The sequence below is a fragment of the Carettochelys insculpta genome, chromosome 7, assembly GCF_033958435.1.
Source record: "Carettochelys insculpta isolate YL-2023 chromosome 7, ASM3395843v1, whole genome shotgun sequence".
In the NCBI taxonomy this organism is placed as follows: domain Eukaryota; kingdom Metazoa; phylum Chordata; order Testudines; family Carettochelyidae; genus Carettochelys; species Carettochelys insculpta.
The window spans coordinates 6642130-6656024 of record NC_134143.1 but is presented as its reverse complement, the minus strand read 5'-3'; the positions used below and the strand labels follow the sequence as shown (position 1 = coordinate 6656024).

Below are 13895 nucleotides of genomic sequence, written 5' to 3'. Positions count from 1 at the left end.
GGTTTGTGGGCGTGGATGAGGGCAGGAATCTAACTAGCCAAAGATCCCATTGTTGTTCTCCTGTTCTGTAATCCCTCCAAGGACCAGCTCCTCCCCAGAGTCTCCACGTTGGAGCTGCCTCAGGGCACTCACTTGCTTATGAACGTTCACAGTCAGGGTCCCTCTCCTACAATGTAAGCTCTGGCCAAGTCCCCTTCTGCTGTGGGCTTTCCCTTCCTCGGCCAGCTGTCCGGTTTCCCTCTCTTGTGAGGTTCCTGTGGCCACAGCCGAAGCTTCTGGGCTGCTCCTCAGGTGCTCGAACTGTGCTGAGGCCCAGTCCCTGTGCGAGAAGGTCTGGTTGGGCTACAACCTCCCACGCTCTCTGCTCTCCAAAGTCAGGGGTCGCTGCTTAGTGCTCCGTCCTTCGGGAGTGCAGCTCCTCTCTGAGATGGGCTGAATCCTTGTTCAGTTAGGGAGGAGCCGCTGGCCTTGTCAGAGGGGTGAGCCAAGTAATTTTCCTCCGGTGCACCAGTAGTAAAAGCTTCAGACTAAAGTGCCGTTGGTGCAGACTGTGGCCCTGCTGTCCTGCATAAGCCGTCCTGCAGGACTTTAAGAATCCAGTCCCTGGCCGAGCTGTGGCAAAGGCTTATCAGCCACGCCCAAGGGTGAGGGGAAGGGCTGCTTTCCGGGAGCAGCCCCAGGCTCTCAAAAGTCGGGGCTGGGGAAGTGGCAGTGCAGATCCACTTGAGGCTGCCTTGGGGGGGGAAGCCAGAGAACGCAAACCGAGGGGAAACGAAGCCTGAGTCTTATCAAATACGTGAGGCTGCTGGTGTGTCCATCAATAGGTAGTGACCACACATGGCATCGTCCACGTTCCACGTCCCACCGAGATGCCAGGTGGTTGGTAACTGCCTGTTTTTCTCTCTGCAGTGATGGAGTGGAGGCTGATGCTGTCCACACTTACGACCCTCCTCACGGTGGTGGCTTTCGGCCTGGAGCGCTGCCACGGCGCAAAGGTGATAATGATGCCCACCATCGTCTTTGACAGCCACCTCCGGGTCTTCATGCGGGTGGCGGAAGCACTGAACGACCGGGGTCACGAGGCCGTGCTTCTCCTCCACGAGGGTCGAGAGTCCAAGCTCTTCCCACCACAACTCCGAGCGCTAACATACCAGGGGATCTTTAACGCAGAGAGTGCGGACGCCTGGGTGCAGGAGAAAATCAAGCGCGTCTTCCAGGGGAAGAAAACCTCCCTGGAGATCTTCTCCTTCCTGGAGAAGTACTTAGAAAACTGTGATCTAGTGCTGGGGAATGCAGCCCTCCTGCAGCGGCTCCGGGGCGAGGGCTTTGACTTGTTCTTGGTCGACCCCAATGAGATGTGTGGTTTCATTCTGGCCCACCTCCTTGGCATCAAATACGCCGTCATCTCCACCGGCTTCTGGTATCCGGCAGAGATCGGCGCCACTTCCCCCGTCGCCTACGTCCCCGAGTTCAACTCCCTGGTGACGGACAGGATGGGGCTGGTGGACCGGACTTGGAATCTCCTGGTCTACCTGATTACTCGCATTGCTACCAGGCTGGCCATCCTGCCCAAGTTTGACCGCCTCATGGAGAGGCGTGGGGTAGAGCCACGGAAACCCATGCTGGAGCTTGTCCATGGGACTAGCCTCTTCTTCCTCTGCAATGATGTGGTGCTAGACTTCCCTAGGCCCACGCTCCCCCACGTCGTTTTCGCTGGGGGAATCCTCGCTGAGCCTGAAAAGCCCCTTCCCGTGGTAAGTTCAAGAGGCAGGGCTGCTGGCTTCTGAGCACCGAGAACCGCTTCCCCGGGCCTGGCCAGGGCGTCTGGCTGAGGTCAGTCCATGGTGTTTCTTCCCTTGAGGGCCCTGATCGGTGCGGCTGGGCCTCGCCAGTCGTGCAACGGGCTGTGAACCGTGTACGGCAGTTCCCAGGCATGTGCGCTGGGGCTGGGGGGACGTGATGGGGACCCAGAACGCCATCGCACCCTAAGTCAGGAACCTGGCGCGCTGCATGGACAGTGATAGTCCCTCTACAGACCTGGGAAAGGCCCAGTATTGATTTCTTCTGGGCTCTCAGCTGAGCTGTCTCCTCTGCTTTCCTATTGCTTCTCCAGGCTTTGAAACCCACCCCACCCCAGGCTTTCCATTTCACCCTGTTCCTTCCCCCTGGCTTCTGAAGGGCAAGTCTATCCTGAAATCATGACCTTTGGGTTAGAGTGCTGATCCCATATGGCATTGGCTCCCTTCACAGGCTTCTCCCCTGCCCCAGCTGCCAGCCCAGTAAACTCTGCAGATGGCTGAGCCTCAGTGACAGATGATGGGTCACTTGAAAGTGCCCTGTTCTGTCCATTCACTCTGTAGCACCTGGCACTGGTGGCTCTGGGGAGACAGGCTGTTAGGCTAGCTAGGTCCAGCCATGCTGGGCCCCTGCACCCAGCCAGTGCCAACTGCAGCACTGGTCTCAGCTGACAGGCATGGGTAAGACTGTCGCTAAACGCAAAGGTGAGCGACGGAACGCCAGGCACAAGCAGGGAACGCAGGAATCGAGGTTCCCCAGCCATCTTTGACTCTGTCCCTGGGTGTCTCCACCCTTCTTCCTGGCGTCTGAGTAACAAGGGGAGGCTACAGATACCTGGTATCCTTTACTGTATACATCAGAGGGTGGAGGTGGCCTGGGGCCAAGCCTGTTGGGTGCTGAGCCGGATCCAGCCAAGCATGTACGCACATGCTTCCCTTTTAAACGTGAGTTGTCTGACTGCCTTCCATGGGATTACTGGGGTGCATAAGTATTCTACTCTGGGCCAGCCCTGGGCCCAGCATCTTGCAGGACTCTGCCTGCAGAGCCATGGTGTCCAACACAGTAGTCCAACCAAAACCTTTTCCAGACGGGGTCCCGTTTTGACAATTCAGGAAGACTTGGTGACCCCAGGCAATTCAAAAATGGCAGGGGAGGCGAGCTGCACCAGGCTTAAACCCCCTTGCGGGCCCAAACTGCCCCCAGAGGGTCCAAACTGCCCTCGGGCTTAGACATTCCCCACTGCTGCCTCTTCACCAGGGCTGCTAGGCTGGGTGGCCCCCCAGCCCTCCTGCTCCCAGCAGGGAACAGTCCTTAAAACCAATTAACTCAAGAGTTACACTTTCAGCACCTCGGCATAAGGTAATTGCTATCTCTAGTGATAGCCGCTGGAGATGGCAGGGTTAAGAAACCGCAAATGGCTTCTTTAGGAGGCCACCTACAGCTTGGCGCTGCCCAGCTGGCGCCTCTTAACAAATCTAATGGCGGTTCATAAGTTGGGCATCCCCACTCGGCTGTTTGGCCGGCTGAGAGTGGCTTGTTGGTTTGACCAATCAAAATTCAAAAACGGCCACATTTTCAGAATTAACCCAGCTAGTTAGACCTGGTCAACCCCACGGCTCTAGAGCACCCTGCTTAGCATCATGCTGGCTGTGAGACGTGTCGTTGGAAGGGTTCAGGGGTGAGGTAGCAGGTAAAGGAGCTGCCTGCATTTGGGTTGTGGGGTGCTAGGGCTGGGGAGAGGAAGACGTCCGTGGAGCTGCCCCAAATAAAGGGGTTTCCATTTTGAACTGGTGCCCAAGCCCTGTAATTCCAGTTAGGAAGCCACCGTGGTCGCTCTGGTTCTTTATTCCCTTCCTGTATTTAAGAAAAGGCAGCTGAGAGCTGCTGGTCCCCGCGGGAAACGTGGGTTAGCGGTTGCGTTAAAGGGCATTGTTACTCGGTCAGCTGCATTTAACGATCAGCTTCCAGTGTTGGGAGGCAGGGGAATGTTCTAAAAAAAAAAATGGGAACTTTATCTATTTGCAGGGCTTAGAGCAACTTCTTAAAACCCCAGGCCCTCCTGTTTCTTTAGAAAGAGAGGCAGCCGGACCCCAGCAGAAAATGTTTCCAGAGCATTCAGGAGACTGTTTTGTCCTTAATCACTGAACTTCTTGCTGACAGAATGAACCATGCTGGCAGGAAAGCGTTAACCCCCAGACAGCCCTGGACAGAAGTCTCAAAGGGTCAGATGTTTTATGTGCTTAGCTCTAGAAGAGACCTTTCACCTGCCGTTCTGACCCAAAGCCTTTTGGAGGGCAAGTGAAAGAGATGCTGTCGCTACAGAGAGCTGCTTTTTTTTTTTTTTTTTTTTCCCTTCCCTTGAAGGTTTTCCACTCATTTTCTGGTGATGGTGAAGAAAAAAATTCCCTGCTCGTCTCATCCATGTTTGTTTGTTTAGGAAGTTGGGATCAGAATGAGACTTTTTTCAAAGGTGATTGATGGGAATCTGATGTCTCTTTTTCTTGGAACCTTTCCCTGAAACTCTCCTGTGGTAGGAGACACACCTGGGAAACTGGGAGGGGAAGGCAGTAGAGAGAAAGTGCTGGGATCAGTCTCGTAAGGGAAAACTAGTTCTGCATGTTTGCTGCTGCAGATCCACAGAATTCCCTTTGCTACAGAGAGTCAGAGGGTAGTAACTGAGGCTTAGACCCACAGAATCCTAGGGCTGGAAGGGACCTCAGGAGGTCGTCTAGTCCAGCCCCCTGCCGAAAGCAGGATCAACCTCAACTAAATCATCCCAGCCAGGACCTCATCAAGCTGGACTTAAAAACCTCTAGGGATGGAGAATCCACCACCTCTCTAGGCAACACATTCTAGTGCTCCACCACCCCCCTGGGGGAGTAGTTTCTCCTAATATCCAACCTACTTGTCTCCTTCTGTAACTTCAGCCCATTGCTCCTTGTTCTGCCATCTGTCACCACTGAGAACAGTTTCTCTCCATCCTCTTTAGCGTCCCCCTTCTGGAAATTGAAGGCTGCAGAAGAGTAAGGGGTGATTTAATAACAAACTAAACAAGCCCAATCCCTCAGCCTCTCCTTATGGGTCATGTGCTCCAGCCCCCTAATCATTTTTGTTGGCCTCAGCTGGACCTGCTCCAATGCATCTATGTCCTTTCTATACTGGGAGGGGCCCAGAACTGGATGCAATACTCAAGCTGTGGCCTCACCAGTGCCGAATAGAGGGGAATAATAACTTCTCTAGATCTGCTGGAAATGCTTCTCCTAATGCACCCCAATATGCCGTTAGCCTTCTTGGCTAGAAGGCCACACTGCTGACTCATATCCAGCCTCTCATCCACTGTAATCCTCAGGTTCTTTTCTGCTGCACTGCCACTTAGCCAGTCGGTCCCCAGCCTGTATCGGTGCTCGGGATTCTTCCATCTTGAGTACAGGACTCTACACTTCTCCTTGTTGAACCTCATCAGATTCCTTTTGGCCCAATCCTCCAATTTATCTAGGTCACTCTGGACCCTGTCCCCACCCTCCAACGTATCCACCTGTCCCCTTAGCTTCGTGTTATCCGCAAATTTGCTGAGGGTGCAGTCCAGCCCCTCGTCCAGGTCACTAATAAACACGTTGAACAGAACTGGCCCCAGAACTGATCCTTGGGTCGCTCCACTTGAAACCGACCGCCAACCAGACATTGAGCCATTGACCACTACCCGTTGGCCCTGACCATCTAACCAACTTTCTGTCCATCTTACAAACCCTCAAGGCCAGTGGCAGTAAGGAGTCTAAATAGCTTTTGAGGATCTGGGCCTGAAGGACAATGAGTTAGCCAGATGTAGCCTTTAAGACATGAGAGGACAGCTCCTCTGGGCAAAATCCTGATGAGGTGCTGAGCTCCGCTGCCAGGTGCTGAGGGAAGAGCATTGCTGGGATTTTTTCTCAGGTGCCGTCCCTCAGCCCTGCTTCAGGAGCTCATTTGACATCTGCCTTTGCCTAGTGATGCTGTGAAGGAGAAGGTGCCCGTTTCTCCTCCGGTCCCTTCCCTATCTAGAAAGGGACAAATCTGACTCCTCTCCGGGCCTGGGCCTGTATTTTGGGGTCCTCCTCACCCATGAGTGACCTTAGAATTTTCCAGAGCAGCTTCCTGAAACTGGTCCCCTTGACAGATGCCAGACCCAGCAGGGAGGCTGACCAGCATCTGAGCAGAAAACACAGTTGTTTTCTAGAGCTTTTGGCTGGCTCAATGAGGCCACCTTGTGTGGGGCTCAGTGGGGGAGGCGCTCTTCATGGCGCGCATGGCTACACATGGGATTGTGGTCGGACGTGGAAACTGAAGTTCTGCAGGCAATGATGGAAGAGGCCACATCCCCACCAGGGAGGGCTGCCCCATGGGAGCGCATGTGTTTCTGAGCCATTGGGGGAGAGGCTGCAAGGCACAGCTGCGTGTGTTCACCTGCAGGGCCTGCGCCTCTGGGTGGAAGCTGCAGATGCCGGCGTTGTCATGGTGTCCTTCGGCATTGGGATCCGAGTGCTCCCGAGCAGCTTGGTGGAGAAGATGGCTGGGGCGTTTGCACGTCTTCCACAGAGGGTTGTGTGGAGGTAAGCGGGCGCCTTCCTTTCTGGATGTGGCCCAGGAAGGAACTGGGTTCCCAGGGATGATCCCCCCACTAAATTTGTTTTCTTTTGGTTTCCCTTCTCTGTTTTTGGTGGCAGATACTTTGGTCAGAAGCCCCCTAACCTGGGTGAGAACACGCTGATGATGGACTGGCTGCCCCAAAATGACCTGCTGGGTAAGACAAGGAGGGAAAAAAACCTGTAATTCGTGGGTTTGCTCACAACCGAAGCAAAGAAAACACCACTGTAGTGTGCGTCTCTGGGCTTGTCACCCGGAAGACAATCACCTCCTTGTCTAGTGAAACCACCCCGTGCTCCTTCAGGTTCTAACCAATAAACCAGGAGATGTGGGGTCCTTCCATGCCCTTCTCCTACCCCCAAGAGGAGCTTCTTTCTCCCAAACCTGGAGGGGTCCAGCCAGTGTGTGTGTGGAGAAGGCCAGGGCAAACTAGGACATCTGCAGGAAGGTCACCATCTCTTCCCCTCTGTAGGTCACCCCAATGTGAAAGCCTTCGTCAGCCACTGTGGGATGAATGGCATATTTGAGGCGATCTATCACGGAGTGCCAGTTGTGGGGTTCCCTTTCTATGGGGACCAGTTTGACATCATGACGAGAGTCCAGGCAAAAGGGATGGGGATTCTCATGGACTGGAACCGAGTGAGCGAAGAGGACCTTTACCAGGCCATATTCACCGTGATCTCCAACTCCAGGTGAGGGTCTTGGGGTGATGCAGCTGGTGGGTTAAAGGGGAGCGAATGAACAAGTGGTTGCATCTCACTGTTGGAAGCCTGTAGCATTTGGCTCACGCGGTGGTTCCACCGGATGCTTCGCTCACTCCAGCTGGACGCACAAATGCCTTCCCATTTTTTCAGACTGATGCCTGCAGCAGCCAAAAACCTGGGTCTGCCCCTGCTTACCCAGAAGGGGAACTGATCTGGTTTTCTGTTAATGTAAAAGTCCCTTGCAACACTGCTGAGAGCTGCTCGAACCTCCTCTGCTCTCAGTGGTAGCACGTTACAGAGTTCGGTGAGACAACCTGTGTCCTCCCCTTGCAGTCTACTTGGTCTTGCCCAACCTACCTTTGTGCAGAGACCAGTAAGAACAGACCATACCAGGGCTCCTCTGTATTTGAGAGAAATCGTCAGCTGCTTTTGAAGACCCTTGAGCAGCAAGTGACTTCTGGCTGATGCTGAGAAGATCGGTCCTGAGAAGATCCTGCCTTTGGAGTGCTGTCCTGTGACTGGCTCCCCTAAAGTACTAAGCACTCTCGATTGCTGTTGCTGTCAGGGGAGCTAGTGAGGTTCTAGAGACAGGTCCATAGTCAGAAAAGTACCTCTAGATTTTTATGGGGCTACCTAGGTGCTCCTCTTGGATGCATGAATTCAGCCAGGTCCTTCAAGCCTCTGCTGGTGATGCCCATGGGGAAGATTTCATCACCTGGAATGTCCCATGAGGCAGGACAGATGCCAGGTCGCGTGGCCATAGCTGTAGCCAGGCTGCAGGGCTAACCAGAGTGAAACCAGGGGACCAGGCTTTAAGACATGAGAGGAGTAGAAACCGCTTGGTTCTTTGTGGGCTTCGGGCCCATCAGGAGTCAGAAAGGGCTGTTGCACCCAGAGAAGGGATGGTGCTTCCCTGTGGGTGACTCTTACTTTCTGGCTTCCCCTCTTGCAGCTATTCTCAAGCAGCCAAGCACATCTCGGCGCTGCACCGTGACACGCCCATGCATGCTCTGAACCGCACGGTATACTGGCTGGAGTACATCCTCCGCCACGATGGGGCGCCGTACCTTCGCCCCGCCGTCTACGACCTCTCCTTCTACGAGTACTTCTGCTTGGATATCTTGGCCCTTTTCCTGCTCGGCCTGGCCAGCGCCGCCTACGTCCTGCACAAAGCCGTGACCTGGTACTGGGGAAAAAGGGCCACCGCGGCGCAGCCGAAGAGCCGCTGGCTGAACGGCCACCTGCCGGAGGGGAAGAAGGCACAGTAGCATGCAGTGTGATCAGGGCGCATCCCACCTCCCGCGAAACAGACTCCAGGGCGAGCTCACGCACTGCCCAGGCGCACGTTGACTCCTGCCTGCCCGTCGCTCTGGGGGCTGCCCCCAGGGTGAGGGGAAGGGGCGTGAAGGCTGGCGTGTGCCTCTGTGTGCCGCAGGTGCGGGCAGGGCCATGGCTCAAGGCGGGTGGGTGCATTTGGCCAGGACTCGGGGGGAGGAGCACTAGGGGGGCAGGTTTCTGGGGTGGAACGTGAGGTCGCTCCCCTTTTCCAAGCACGTTGGTTTGGACGCTGGTGTTACCCTTCTGGCTTGCTAGGCTCTGCGGTGGTGCAAGGGGACAGGAGTGGTGTTTCACTGGGGCGGTCACCATCTCTCCCTTGCTCCACTAACTCCGCCGGGGGAATTCAGGGCTCCTCCGGGCACAGGGGCAGCCAGCCTGGTGCTGTGGAGAGGGTAGGGGAGGGCACCCTAAAGGTGGTTTAAAAATGGGTCTTTGTTTTAAATTTCTCAAGCAGCTGTTCTGGCTGCTTCCCTTGGTGCCCTGCGCTCCAGGCAGTGTTGTGCTAACTTATTTTTTAATAAACTCTCATCTTTCCTCAAGCAGCGGTTCTGGCCTGCGTGAGGGGGCCTCCCTCGAGGCGGAGGCGGCTGTGGCGTCAGCGAGGGCTTGCTCAAAGCCAGCTCTGTTGGGGCTCTCACTTTCAGGTCTGCTGCTGCCTCGCACTGCTGCCACACTCCTCAGCCTGCTCCTGGGGCATCACCCCAGGCCTCGTGGGGCATGAGGACAGTCGCACACGGCCCATGTCGGGATCATAGGGTGGAAGGGACCTCAGGAGGTCATCTAGTCCAGCCCCCTGCTTCAAGCAGGATCAACCCCAACTAAATCATCCCAGCCAGGACCTTGTCCAGCTGGGACTTAAAAACATCCAGGGATGGAGATTCCACCACCTCTCGAGGCAAAACATTCCAGTGCTTCACCACCTGCCTGGTGAAGTAGTTTTTCCTAATAACTAACCTAGACCTCTCCCTCTTCAGCGTCAGACCATCGCTCCTTGTTCTGCCATCTGACACCACTGAGAACAGTTTCTGACCCTCCTCTTTAGAGCTCCCCTCCAGGAAGTTGAAGGCTGCTATTAAATAAGTCCTTAGTCTTCTCTTCTGTCAACTAAACAAGCCCAAATCCCTCAGCCTCTCCTCAGAGGTCTTGTGCTCCAGCCCCTTAACCATTTTTGTTGCCCTCTGCTGCTACTGAGTGGGATGATGGACGCAGGAGCTCCAGTCGGCCAGGGAGAGGAGGGTGATGTGAGAGCATCTGGCCCTGTGGCTGCAAGCAGCTAGCAGGGGACTAGCCCAGCCAGGGGAAAGCCAGCGCTCCTTAATATCAAAAATAAACTCGGTAAAGGAAACCAAGCCTCAGACGTGACGGGGCCTGTCCACTCCCACCCCCCAGGTGTGGTGGGGAGGCGAAGCCAAGGACCAAGTGCCTGCAGTCAGCTGAGCTGTGCACTCATGAGATGAGCCAACACCGCACTCCAGCCTCGCAATCTCCCTCCAGCTGCCTGGAGAACCCACCTCCTGGCTGTTTCTGCCCGGCTGGCCGTGGCTCTCACAGCTCCTGCACTAGCTGGGCCCTTCTGCTGCGAATCCTGGAGCCTCTGCCTTTAGGGATAAAACACTTGCCGCAGGTATAAATGTCGGGGGGGTGGGGGGGGCGCACAGCTGCTGTCCTGCAGTCCTGTGTTGGGATGAGACGCCGCTACTGACCGGGCAGGGCACTTGGTGTGTTGCTAGCTGGGATTTCAGCAGGCTCACGCTCGTTTCGAGTTCCCCCTCCTTCCGAGGCCACTCGCGAACCCCGGCTCCGCTGGCCGGCTCCTTCCTTACATCCGGGGGGAGAAGAGATGTCCGCAAGCGCCCTCTGCTCTCGAGCACCAATCTGGAGTCCACCCCGGGGGCCCTCCCTGCGCCTTAGTTACACACGCTAACGTTGCCCTTTGACTGCTTGCTGCTGTGGGATTTGCGTGCCAGGGGGACTCGCGCACTTTCCCGGTTGCTGATTGCAACAGGGTCCCACTGACGGTCCTACTGGTGGTCCTTTGTGACTTCCACCCCTTGGGACCCAGCACCACTGAGGCCGAGCGGATGTAACTTACGCAGCCACGGGGCAGAGGAGAGGAGTGGAGCAAGGCCGGCAACTGAGGGGGCGGGGAAGGAGGAAGAAGAGCCCCCCTCTTGGCTGTTAGGGGAGGAAGGAAGGCTGTGAGAGCGGAGCCCACCAGCCGCCCCTGGGCCGAGACGGCCAAGATAAAAGGCCCATGTGGCTTTTCAGAAAGCAGCATAACAAGTTTCACTGCGCGCTCGTCCCAGTGCAGCTGCTTCAAGGCATCGGCCTTGAGTCGCTGTCTCCCTGGAGTAAATTGTTGAGCGGGGGGTGTCTTATGTGCCCTTGGGCTCCCCCAGGGCAGGCCATCTCTTGGCCTGGGCAGCCCATGTTGTTGCTCAGCCATAGCTGGGTGCAGTGAGGCTGCAGGCCTGGCTTCGCTGAGCTGTTTCTAACCGGAAGAAGGGCCGGGAAGCAGCGGGGAAGCCAGTGCTCAGTGTGCCTGACGGCTGGGTGGATTCTCCTGCTGCACACCGTTTTGTCGTGACTGTCCTTTCGCCTCCCAGGTGCGGAGCTAGCGCTGTGGTGCAGAGAGGCAGGCCTGGCCTTGCTTCCCTCCAGAGCGCCTTTTTGGCCACCGAAGGAGCTGCAGGCGTGAGCGCCAAGGTTGGTTCTAGCTCTGACGCTGCCTGGAACGATGGCGCTCAGAGCCTTGCCTGGAACAGGAAGGACATGGGTGGGGCGTGGGCTAGACCAGGCTTGGGAAAGTGCCTGTTTCGCACGCTGGGTGGAAGGGGGACATGCTTCACCCTAATGGCCCTCCAGGGACCTGCATGGAGCTAAGAAAGGGTCCAGCTTTGGAAGATCCACTTAACTTCTCAGGATGAATTAATCCTCAGGGGAAAGGTGCCCTCCTGTCAAATGCCCCGAGAGCTGCAGCAGCCAACGTCCTGTTGTGCAGCAAGCCCAGGCTGTGGTCTGCGCGGTCTTAGGTAAGAGGCGCCCAAAGCAGCTGAAAGGTGGCAGTGGGCTGAAGCGGGGTGTGCCGCTTCAGCTCAGGAGTGGGCCGTATGGTCTGGCCCCGGGGCAGCTACTTGTGGACAAAGCTGGTCTTCGGTCGGGCCCTGGGGCTTTGGGCCCAGGACGTGCTGTTGTGAGCTGCTGAAACGGTAGCATTCTTGCTGGGGTGTGCAAAATGCTGCAGCAGGTCGCCTGGGCCTGGGCCTGGGCCTGGGCAGGGGCGGGGATGCGCGCAGGGAGCGAATGAACCAGCTTTTCTGGTAGAACGTGCCTTGCGATGAGGAAAGACAAGCTCAGCAGAGATGGCAGCTCCAGATAGCCTGGGAAAGCAAATTTAGAAAAGAGCAGCCTAACGCTAGCCAAGCACTGCGGCAAGAGTGGGCAACTGCTCTGTTTTCTGGGCAGCTCCCTCCCACGTCTGCAATGCAGCTGTGCTCAACTACTCAGCGTTTCGGCGGGTTTCAGCACAGCCGCCCAGGTACTGCTAACCTGTCTGGGGCAGTAGTCCCGTGACTCCTGGCGATCCTTTCCAGCAGGGCGCAAAGAGCAACGAGGAGTTCCTGCTTCTCCCAGGGGGCCCCAGCCTGATCTGCACCCCACTTCCCTGCTGCATCTACACCCGGGCCCTGGGCTCTGCTGCCACCAGCCCCGTGCTGTCACCCAGTGGAGGGCCTCATTGGGAACAGCCGCCGCCAGTGCCACTAGCAGCTCTAAGGCCGTGCTGGTTGGAAATGGGAGAAGCCTTCGCTGAGTAGTATGAGGAATGGGGTTCTCTGTCTCCTCTACGTAGCCTGACGCTGCTGGCAAGTAACTGGAATCTCCCCCTCCAGCGAGCTTGGAAGCTCCTTCATGGGAGCAGCTTAGCTGGGGCTGCACTGGCCAGGTGGGCAGTACCTCAGGGCACCTGGGAATTAGCTGACCACTTGCTGGTTTGTTATTCCCCCCCGCCCCATTCCTGAATAGTAACAGAGAGAGCCGTGTTAGCCTATATACTATCAAAACAAAAAAGTAGTCCAGCACTTTAAAGACTAACAAAATAATTTATTAGGTGAGGAGCTTTCATGGGACAGATCCACTTCTTCAGCCCATAGCCAGGTCAGAACAGACTCAATATTTAAGGCACAAAGAACCAAAAAAGGAATCAAGGTTGACAAATCAGAACCGTTATGATCAAGGTGAGCAAAGCGGAGGGGTGGCAGAAGGCAGGGGAGAGTCAAGAATTAGATAAAGCAAAGTCTGCAAAAGAGTCCTTATAATGACAGAAAATTGCTATTCCGGTTCAAAGCACGTGTTCAAATTCAACACATTAACACGTGGTTTGAACCAGGCTGGCAATTTTCTGTGTTGTCATAAGGACCCTTTTGTATACTTTGCTTAATCTAATTCTTGACTGCCCCCGACTCCTTCTGCCCCCTCTGCTCTCTGCTTTGCTCACCTTGATCATAATTTTTCTGATTTGTCAACCTTGATTACGATTTTTGGTTCTCTGTGCCTTTAAATATTGAGTCTGTTCTGGTCTGGCTGTGGGCTGAAGAAGTGGGTCTGTCCCACCAAAGCTCCTTGTTTATAAATTATTTTATTAGTCTTTAAAGGGCTCCTGAACTGCTCTTCTATTTCCCCCATTCCTGTAATTCACAGTGTTCAAAGCTGAGGCTGCAAACAACACCCCTGCCTGAGTCGCTGCAGGTGCGGCTACTGCTCCATGCCCCTAGGCTCTGTGAGAACAGCCTGGCTGCCTAGGGCAGCTAACAGGAGGGGGCCAGGAGCTCGAGGGAGGGCTGCCGCTGGCAGTGGGTGTTGGCCACTCACACATCCTCCTCTGGGTGCAGCCGGTAGATCTGCCTGTGGTAACCAGCCCCTGGCCCTGGCTACCTGGAGGAGTCACAGCTTCTCTGTTCTTAAATGGGCAGTGTACCCCAGCTGCCACATTTCATCCAAGCCTGCTACAGCTGCCGAACAGCCCCCGGGCTTGCTGGGAGTTAGGATGACCGTATTTCTCTCTGCTGAACACAAGCCACTTTGTAAAATTACTCCCCTTCCACCAGCGTGTCCCTTCCTGCCCACCCAAAGGCAGCTACTGCCAGCCACTGATGTAACCCAGCCGCCTCCTAGCTGCGGCATGGACAGGGAAGGCTAACCCTTAAGAATGCCTAGTGCGCAGGGTTTGGGGAGCCTGACAGCAGGAGCTTCAGCCAACCCCAGCAGAGAGGTGGCTCAGCAGGAGAGGGTGCCTAGGAGACACAGGGCCCCAGCTGTGCCTGGAGGCAGGACCTAGGGCGGGGGCAGCGTATGCAGAGGGAGCTAAGCCCTGCTTGGGAGCTGCTGAGAAGCCTGCAGGCTTAGGTGCAAACAGGCTGGAGGTGGCTACCCCCTGCC

General features: G+C 55.8%; 1 protein-coding gene across 1 annotated transcript; it reads left to right on the top strand.

Moving 5' to 3' along the window:
• The first annotated feature begins 913 nt into the window (after nt 1–913).
• Nucleotides 914–8547, top strand: LOC142015722 (2-hydroxyacylsphingosine 1-beta-galactosyltransferase-like). The gene is made up of 5 exons (XM_074999502.1): nt 914–1754; nt 6244–6383; nt 6498–6574; nt 6890–7109; nt 8074–8547. Exons 1-5 carry the CDS (start codon nt 927–929, stop codon nt 8387–8389), a joined length of 1581 nt encoding a protein of 526 aa, XP_074855603.1. The 5' UTR covers nt 914–926; the 3' UTR covers nt 8390–8547.
• Nucleotides 8548–13895: the final 5348 nt, after the last annotated feature.